The sequence below is a fragment of the Gymnogyps californianus genome, chromosome 21, assembly GCF_018139145.2.
Source record: "Gymnogyps californianus isolate 813 chromosome 21, ASM1813914v2, whole genome shotgun sequence".
Taxonomy (NCBI): Eukaryota; Metazoa; Chordata; class Aves; order Accipitriformes; family Cathartidae; genus Gymnogyps; species Gymnogyps californianus.
Genome location: NC_059491.1, coordinates 3,117,407 through 3,126,665, shown reverse-complemented (window position 1 = coordinate 3,126,665; position 9,259 = coordinate 3,117,407). Strand labels below are relative to the sequence as shown.

General features: G+C 42.9%; 1 protein-coding gene across 2 annotated transcripts in view; it reads right to left on the bottom strand.

Moving 5' to 3' along the window:
• Positions 1-4,926: 4,926 nt before the first annotated feature.
• Positions 4,927-9,259, bottom strand: part of MXRA8 (matrix remodeling associated 8) — a 46,168-nt gene continuing 41,835 nt past the window's right edge. For both annotated transcript variants that reach the window (XM_050909378.1, XM_050909377.1), the window contains one exon: positions 4,927-9,114. In XM_050909378.1, the coding sequence (XP_050765335.1) occupies positions 9,089-9,114 (26 nt within the window). In that variant the 3' untranslated portion in view covers positions 4,927-9,088. The remainder of the gene's footprint in view (positions 9,115-9,259) is intronic.

Sequence of the window (9,259 nt, the reverse complement as noted above, 5' to 3'; positions counted from 1 at the left end):
GCACAGAAGAGAGGAGATAACCCACTTTCATGTTACAGTCAAACCACAAGCTAATCCAATTAAAGAGCGGACATAGGAATGCAGAATACACCACCTTAGCAAACCACTGGTCCATCAGGGCTAATATCTTGCTTCTTGTGGAGTTCAGGCCTTAACACTTCAGTGGAAAATAAATATAAGGCATAAAATCTCTTGCTATTAGTACTGTGCTCTCTGTGATAGAGCAAATAGTCTTGCTGACCGCTGCAGGGAGCAGATAGCGTCCTGAGGCGTAAAAGCCGCTCACCCTTTTCTTCGTTTACATAGTAGTGCACTTCATTACCACACAGAGAATAAGCAAGCCCTTTTAAAAAGCCATCCTTTGAATTATAGTGATGGTTGTTGTTTGTCTCAGTGAATTCAAAAAGCTCATCACACTCTGGGTGCTTAGCAAATAAGTATTTGTTTGAAGAGATATGACAAAAAGAAAACCAAAGCTCTGAGCACTCTGACACTCACCAAAGCTGTGACTTGGGACCCACTCTGAGATTTCATGGGTATTTTTTATCCATCTGCAAGAATTTATTTGTAAAAGAACAAAATTTTCTTTCACTTGGAGGATCATTTCTTCCCAAGAGTCAGTCGCTGGCAGTTTTGCCACTCATGTCAATGAAATCGGGTTTGACTATGAGTACTTTCATTTGGATAGTCAACCATGGGAAATGAAGGCTTCTATTTTCATTTGTTTCAGCAACACAGCAGGATCAATGTGGTTAGCATCACTGCAAGCTTCCCATCATTTACTGCCAGCTATCCATGCCACTTGTAGGACTGATGGTACCTACAAGGAGACCAGTAGTGCAGATGTATTAGAAACTAAACTGACGACACCCATTAGCCAGGGAAGATTCCTTCCAGATTGGAATCACAGTAGTGACCTAGAGACACAAAATCTGGGTTGCCAAAGTATTGAGTCCCATCAGTAGGGCTAATCCTTATATTCCTTCGCTGAAGTATTTTCTCTAAAATCACCATTGTTTAAAAATAAAAGGAGAAATGGATTTTGGACTTTTATCATTGAAGGGATGTATCAGAAGCTGGTGTCTGAATGAACCACACAGGAACTGTTAGCCAACCTGTTCCTCCTCTTCAGAGATCCTAAGTTTCCCCACACTGAGCACTATGTGAAAACTTTCAGCACATTCAAAAAGGTAAGCCACTCTTCATCTCTAGGGCAAAGACTCCATCTTATTCTACCGATTCACATAGGCAAGATTAGCATCAATGTAGAATAGGACATGAAACATGGAAATGATCCTAAAAGAGAAAGATATAACTGCAACCACACACTTCAGATGTGCTTAAAATTAAGATGCTGTAGGCTGGCTCCCAAGCTGATATACGTCAGCAGGATGCAATCCAAGTCAGTTTACTCATGGATCTGTTCTAAAAGATCTGCAAGTTTTTTTTCCTTTTATTCTTCCTCTCTGTGCAGCGGACCTTGGGCACAGTCAGGTCCTGGCAGAACTCAGTCCCAATAGTTTACAAGAAAATAAAGACATCAAACGCTAGAGGGAGGCAAAAGACCTGCAGTCCAGCAATCTGCTCTCCAGCCTCCTGGGCAAAGCTCCCCAGGGCTTTCATTGCCGCTGGATTCAAATACAAATAAACCTGGGGGGAAATGACAGGGAGTATTTTCAGTGACATTTCCAAAAGCCCTCTTAATTGAGGAATGTGTGTTACGGAGGGATATTGCCCTACAGGTCTGTAGGAATGAGGCACTGTGTACTTCGTATGGGAGGGGAAAAGAGGAGAATAGAGGACAACGTTCATGTGTGCTCCACAGGGACTGCTAAAAAGAAATTAGAAGAACGTAATGGAAAACATTAACCAACATTGTTAGCAGATGCACACAACTTATGGGATTCATAGGAACGAAGAGTGTCTCCTCCAATTTCAGTCTCTTTTTCATCTAACTTGCGTCTATTGATGACTGTTCAGTTACTGCTACCAAAAGTCTGATGCATCTCAGTTCTGTTACAGTGTGATCCTGTAGCGCTGGAAATGCTATCACACTGAACAAACTATGTTCCTGTCCTTTCAAGGTCTCCCAGCAACAGCAAACCTCAAGTGAAAATCAGATACTCATACAGAATGGCATCAAGCTCCCTACCTCTGCCGCAGAAATGCTGCTAACTTCTGTCTTGGAACTCAATTGTACTTTAAAGCAACAATCAAAACAGTGGCGATAAGTCTGGAAAGATGTGAAATGTTATTGCAAAAGGCAACAGGTTGAGCACTTCAAATCACTGAGTGACATCAAGCTGGTTTTGATGAAGTACCTTTTTCTCCATCATGTGTTTGCTGTAGATGGGTCTTCAGAAGGAAATTTTCATGAGACGCTCTGGTGTCTGGGCAAAAAGCTCTGACTGTGAAAGGAAGAAGTGATGCCTTCCAGGCAAGACCTCCCTTGTTGCTGAACCACATACACAAAACGCTGTGGGTTAGAACATCAGTACTCCCGCTATGAAAATTCAGCACTCCCACATTTTCTCTGGAGTCTTCTTAGTGCGAATCATGGAGAACCAGTCACTATTGCACACACACACTTTTGGCAGTCTCAAGCATTTTCAAACACTTTCATGCAATGCACACCTCATCAATAAGTTTAATGGGTCAACCCCAGCTCCTACTCATCATGACTGTTTTCTTTCCTCAGCCATTTTCTGGTTCTCCTACCTCTTCTTAGCAGCTGCAGCACTTTTTTAAAAGAGGAAAGTCACACTTGAAAAATTTCCCTGCAACAATTGTCTTCAGAGCAGCTGATCTGCAGAGGGCCACATACACGTTCAAAAACTTGACCTCTAGGACACAGTGGAGTTTTTTGCTTAGGAATGTCTATTCGGATCTTTATCTTACTTCTCTCAGGTCCCCAGTGTTTCTTCTTCCCCTCAGAAATTTGTTCTGTTAATGACTAGCAAGTCCCTCTCCACTGGTAAGACTCTCCCCAGATTGGGAGGCAGAAACGAAACGGGGACAATCTGGACTTCATTTCAGACAAGTTGAAGACAATGAAAACAGTTAATTTCAGTGGTCTGCAAAGCAGGCCCTGTGGTTGCTAAATTAGCTTTTCCTTGTTCCCAGCTGCTTTCCTGGAAAATCAGACCCCTTGCCTACGGAGACAGAGGAAAGTAACAAGATGCTCCAGCAACAAATAACCAGCAGTGCCTGGGCTGGAGTCTGCCAGCAGAGACCCAGTGTACCAACAGAAAGGAACAGGGCTTAAAGCGTTAATGACACGCAGCACTAGCTAAGGCTATCCAGTAAAATCTCACTCTTCAAGATAATTGCATAATTGCAGCTGCCTTTTTTGCAGGCTCCTCCATGTGTAGAAAAAAAAAGCCACACTGGGTTCAAGAGGGAACCAGGCAATTTATACATGCATATTGTCAGGCAAGTACAAATAAGCAGGCCTGCAAACACTGAATTTGTACTTTTGAAGCCCTCAAAAAAACTCCACTCAAGCTCCATATTCCCCCAACAAAGAACAAATATAGAAATCCAATCCAACATGTGTCACCTCAGTCCAGCAAAATGGTGGCATCTCTGGCTCCCAACATCAACAGTATAATTTGAATACTTTTTTTTTGCAGCATGGTGCTCTAGTTTGCCTGTGGCATTTAAGGGGGGGGAAAAAAAAAGTAAGTTTAAATCCTGGAAAAGTGCTGTTGAGTCAGATGTTCCCAGTGGGACTGGCACCAGCTCCAGGATGATCTCACTTTGCCCAAAGTATCTTTTTTTCAGTAGTTCTCATTTGGCTTCTCCTCACCGTGAAGAATCTCACTGGGGGGGGCAGGGAGCGAGCGAACAGCTGTGTGGTGTTTAACTGCCTGCTGGGTTAAACCACGACAAGGCTATAGCAGTGGCTGACCAGTAAAGTCCCACAACAGTACCAGAAAGGGTACTTCGGATGAGATCTTTATTGTACATGGACCCTGGCTCCACCTGCTCAAGAACTCATCATTCATTCTCAGCAACAGCAGAGCCCAATGAGAAGGAACTACTCCCCATCCACTTCTCACTGTCTTCAACTCCCAACCCTTTTAACCTCTTTGGTTTTTGGGTTTTTTTTCCCCCCTCTGGTTATCTGACAAACCACAAGCAGCCATCACAGGATGATTCACCCCAGTGAAGAGGTGGTATGAAATGGCAGGAGACTGGCTGTAGTATGATTTCTAACCAGGTAAGAGAAGATAATACTTTCACCAGAGCTAGACAAGCTGGTCAATAATCTTAGTTTTCTAAATGCACTTCTTTGCCACTTTATAGTTTCATATCCTGCTTTGATCCTTCAAACTCTTGCACCTGCACCCTGCACTGTCCATCCAAGCAGCAATACAAGCTGTTTCCATCAGTGTCCCTGGCAGAACTCTGTCATGCCAGCTGGGATACTACTCAGTGGGTGGAAGCCCTCCAAGAGCAGAATGTCCAGCAGGAACTTTGCAAGGTGTTAGTTCTGCAAGGAAAAGAGGAATTTGGGCTGGGAGCAAAGTATAAAACTGTGCAGTTAACTATTCCAGCAGGATATGTTATCCTCCCTTCTGGACCTGCAGAATTATGTACTATGAAGGAGCTGTCAGCCTTCATCTCTGATAGATGGTTTGAACTCCATCTACAGCTGCAGATCTGTTCATTATGCAACACTTTTGGAGAGCTAAAATTTGTCCGTGGGTCCCATGACCAAGTCAAATGATCATGTCCCATGCAGAAACCATATTGAAATCACTGGAATAACTTATTGCATCCAATCTGCACTTTGTCAAGCACTTCAGGATGCTCCGAGATGAAACACACTGCACAGCTATTGGGAAGAATTAGCTAATGCTGGCTAATAGCTTAGATAGCATCTCCAAAGGGCAAGAAATAAAATCAACCTTAACTTGAAACTCCATTATATTCTCCTTTATTTCTTAAATGTTAGGAGAGTTACACAACAATGATAAATGGTAAAAGTTAAGTAACAATAATAACGAAAATTAATTCTGTTACAACAAAGAAAAAAAACAAGCTTTACGGAACAAGTCCTCCTCAAGTCTTGAGAGGAAGCAGAGTGTGTACAGAGCTGAAAAGAGGGGGCTCTAGTTCTAGTCTCAGTTTTAACCCCTTTTAAGGTCACTGCCATACACCCTTTCCTTGTTCCACAACAAGGGCTTACAGTCCATATATTACCCAAAAAGAGACTTTCATTTCTCTGCCCTCATTGAGCTAGAGTACTCACTGAGAATTAATTGGTATAAAAATATTAGGGGTTATTATTATTTTAGCTAACTGAACATAAAATGCATGTCTCAGGAAACCAAGGAGACTATAATGAGGCAAAGCCTGCCAAGAGCCTGCAAAGTGACAGGTAAAGAAGTCTATCAAGATGCAGCATTCCATTAGTACAGTAAGAACATTACTTTGAGTAACTCAGGCAAAGCATATTTACCAAAGTGCTACACACATTAAAAAATTGTTTCTCTATGAGAGGCAAGTTACTGTCCCATATTAGGGAAAGAAAGGCTGAGATGAGAGAGAGAGAAAACCAACCTGTCTAGAATTGCACTGAGTCTATGGCAGAGTGGGAAGGGAAAACAGTGGTCCTGCCCCTAGCCTAGTGGTCAATTACAAGTCAAGCCTTCTAATTTTCACATGCAAGATCAGCTACCTAGACTTCATGCCAATGCCAATGCCAAAGACTGACAGAGTACAAAGTGCATACGTAAAGGACCCAAATGGCTTCTCACCAGTAGTTAAGGGCAAATAGCCTTTGATAATTCCTCTGTATTAAGAAATAAACAAACAAAACTCTTCAGTTTAGCATTCAGTTTTCTTTCTCTCTTCTTTTCAACAGTTTGAAAACACAACTGGTTATCCAGCAGTCTTGCCTGGATCTCTTTCAAGCAGAATTTTAATATACTAAATTACATACTGGATGCAGGCTGCTTTTGAAAACCACTGTTCTGATCATCAGTCCAATCACACAACATATGCCTCTCCTGAAGAAAAAAGGGCTATAATCTCAACTTGAACTCCCATCTTGATCAGTCTTGGGTTGTACTGGCATGTCTGACCATTAGCCAAATTCAAACTAGTGATCAAAGCAAGGATGAGGAACTCATAAAGCTCTTCCTAGTGCTTGTTTCAGAGAACACATTAATTTTTTTCCCTTAAGCTATTTTGCAGCCTAGAAGTCAAATAAAATATTTAAATGCCTCTGGAGTTTATGAGTAACCCCACTTTGAGCTGGTGTCTATATGAGCTGTACTAAGCAATTTGAACTGGCAAGTAAAGATCTCCAACCTTTGACTCACAGACATGAAAGGGAGGGAGAAAGACATTAATGACAATTACTTGAGACTGTGCCACCCTGATGGAATAACCAGCGCAGCCTTATGCACCTGCAGGAATGCGCCTTGGGTTTCAATCAGGTCCAGCCAAAGGCAGCCTAAGAATGGCTGTCTGCTTTGGGGGAAGGGCAGGCAAACAGGGACCTGGGCCCAACCCCAGACCCTCCTCTCCACTAGTCATGGGTCTGCCCAATCTGAGCACTTTTGTAGGGGTGAATCTTAAGTGAAAATAAAGGCAGTTAATCACAAAAACTGTCCAGAGAGCAGTGGAAGGGCTAAGCAAACTAAAAGATAAGGATCTGCCCAGCTGTAGCTTAGGAAGGCTCTCCTCCACCTGTTATATTCTATTATTAATGTTTTTAATATTTGAAAGCATTAAAAATAAGGGTCCCCAATATATTTATTCTTTAACATAGTCCTCACTAACAGAGAGAAGTATTAATATCTATAAAAATTGACATCGTCCATTTTCCACTCCTATAAAAAATGTGCATTGAAGTACTGACGTCCTAGCCTCCGAGTAGACAATACAGTCCCTTCTGGTATATAGGAGGCCTTACCCACCACACTTTTGGCAGAGCTAGGGAGCTGAGCTCAGCTTCAGCGTGAGTAGCTGCAACTCGGCAACCATTACACCCAGTGTAGTATACCTCTGAGTTGCTGAGTCTCAATGAGCCCTGTCACACAACAGCAGAGATCAGTGGTGTTTGTGGGAGGAGGGAGAGGGGGTCTGAAATGGCATTTAGATGTCTAGAAACATTGGCATCAGTCAGATGACACTCAAGTTGGTAGGAGTGGAAAGGAAGGGGCAGGTATGGGACTTGATGTTGATTCCTGCATGAGGGAGGCCCATAGCGTTGGATAGCTCTCAAAACAGCACTGGACCCTTACAGTACATGTGCTCTTGCAGTAGGCAGCTTTGCCCAGCCATGACATCATCTCTTTCCAGTTTGACCAAACTTATGCCCCTATTAGACAGCACTGACACGTTCCCGGAAGAGTGGCGAGGATGGCTAAAACAACAGTCGAGACACATACCATACTAGGCAGCAGGTCACATTCCGAATTGTTTAGCTGGTAGACTGAGATGCTTTCATTGGACCACAACTACTTCATCGCCTGCAAAGACCTCAGAATTCTCCATCCCCAGGAAGAAATCCATGCTGAGATACCAGTTGCAAGCAAAGCACTACTTCAAGGCTGAAACCACACCATCACCCTCACATCCTCCCTCACCCTCACGGTAGTTCCACACAAGCTCCTCTTCACACTTCCACCACCTGCAACATCCTGGAGACCCTACCCCAGTTCCATTCAGTCACCAAGCCCTTCGCCCTTACACAACAAGAATACAAGCCACTGTCATCACGCTCACAACAGTAGGAAAGACCTTTTCCTCTGTGCCCCAAGGACCACAGGCGTGCCTGATTTGGGAATGGTGCCACAGAATATCCCAAGTAGTCAGAGGAGCTGTGTAGAACTGTTAATTTTCTCCAGCTTTCCTGATGCTTTAACTTGCTTGGATTACAACACTGAATTATTGACTTCCAATTTTTTGACATCCCCACCTGACACACTGTTCTTATGTAGAACTCCCCTTCAGCCCACAGCCCCACTATCTCAGGTATCCGCTCCCCAAAACAATGCCAAAATCCACAAGAATGGACGCATCTCCCTCCTCGACTGCCCTTCTGAGATCCTGGCCCATGAAAATTCCTGACAGGCTATTTAGTGGAGTGTGTTGTTACTCTTGTTCCTCATGGTCTGCTCATGAGAAGCTATTCCTTTTAACAATCTGTCTGCCTGTGCTGTAATCATACCTTTGTTTTGATGTGCACACAAGCTCTGTGTGGCCTGGATCCACCCAAGGACTGCAGGAAAATCACATTCCAGATTCCACACAGGAGTTTAGCCCTCTCCATAATATTTCTGGTTCTGATCTAACTGAGACTGGTATTACAGCACTGTAACTCCATCAACTTCAGCTGAAAGTGTCTGCTCATGCCAAATTTGATTTGGTCTGCACTGAAACAAAAACAAATCAACAAACAAGCTTAGAGTGAGAAACACAGCATTAGGCTTCCAGAGCTCTTTGGAGCTCATCCCAACCCTATCCTTGGTCATTTGTGTGCCTCCCTTTCCCCTGTAAAATGAGGGTATTGACATTTCCCCGTTCATAAAATGAGGTATTTACATTGTCATTTGTGAACGGGTGTACTCTTTGTACTTCACCTGGAATACGTAAAGTGCTATGTCACACTGATTTATGCCAGCCTATGAGAGATCACAATCAGGCTTTGCTATTATTTTTCTGATGAATACACTACATGGAAAAATGCCTGATATAATGATGGCTCAAGATTAGTGATGCAGGTTGGTTTATTTAAAGCAGTAACATCAAAGCAAAAGGTCTGCTGATTCAGCTCATAAAAATCATTGATGCATAAAATCAACAATAGTTTCAAGAAAGAAAAGGGGAATGGAGGATCGGGAGAACAGAAGAAGAAAAGGCAACCCAAACCCATCATAAGTACACATGAAACAGATGGTCTAACTCTTTCGAGAAGCATTTGCAAATACCCTTGTGCTTAGTCGGGAGAAAGTCTATGTGAAAAAATCTATGATAACTGGAGGGACATGATATTAAGAAAAGGCATCTCTCTTCCATTTATCTATCTTTGATTGAAGCTTCTGGTCCAGCCAGCAGCTTGGGAATGTCTTCATTTACAATATTCCTTCCTGAAATCTGAAAGCAAATTGAAATGGAGGTCAGTACCTGAAGAGAGATTTCAAACCACCCAAAGAAGCACACTATAATATGGACTTAGCTATACAGTGACAAGTGACCATTTGCAGTCAACTATGTCCCCAATATCCTCTTCATAGAGCCC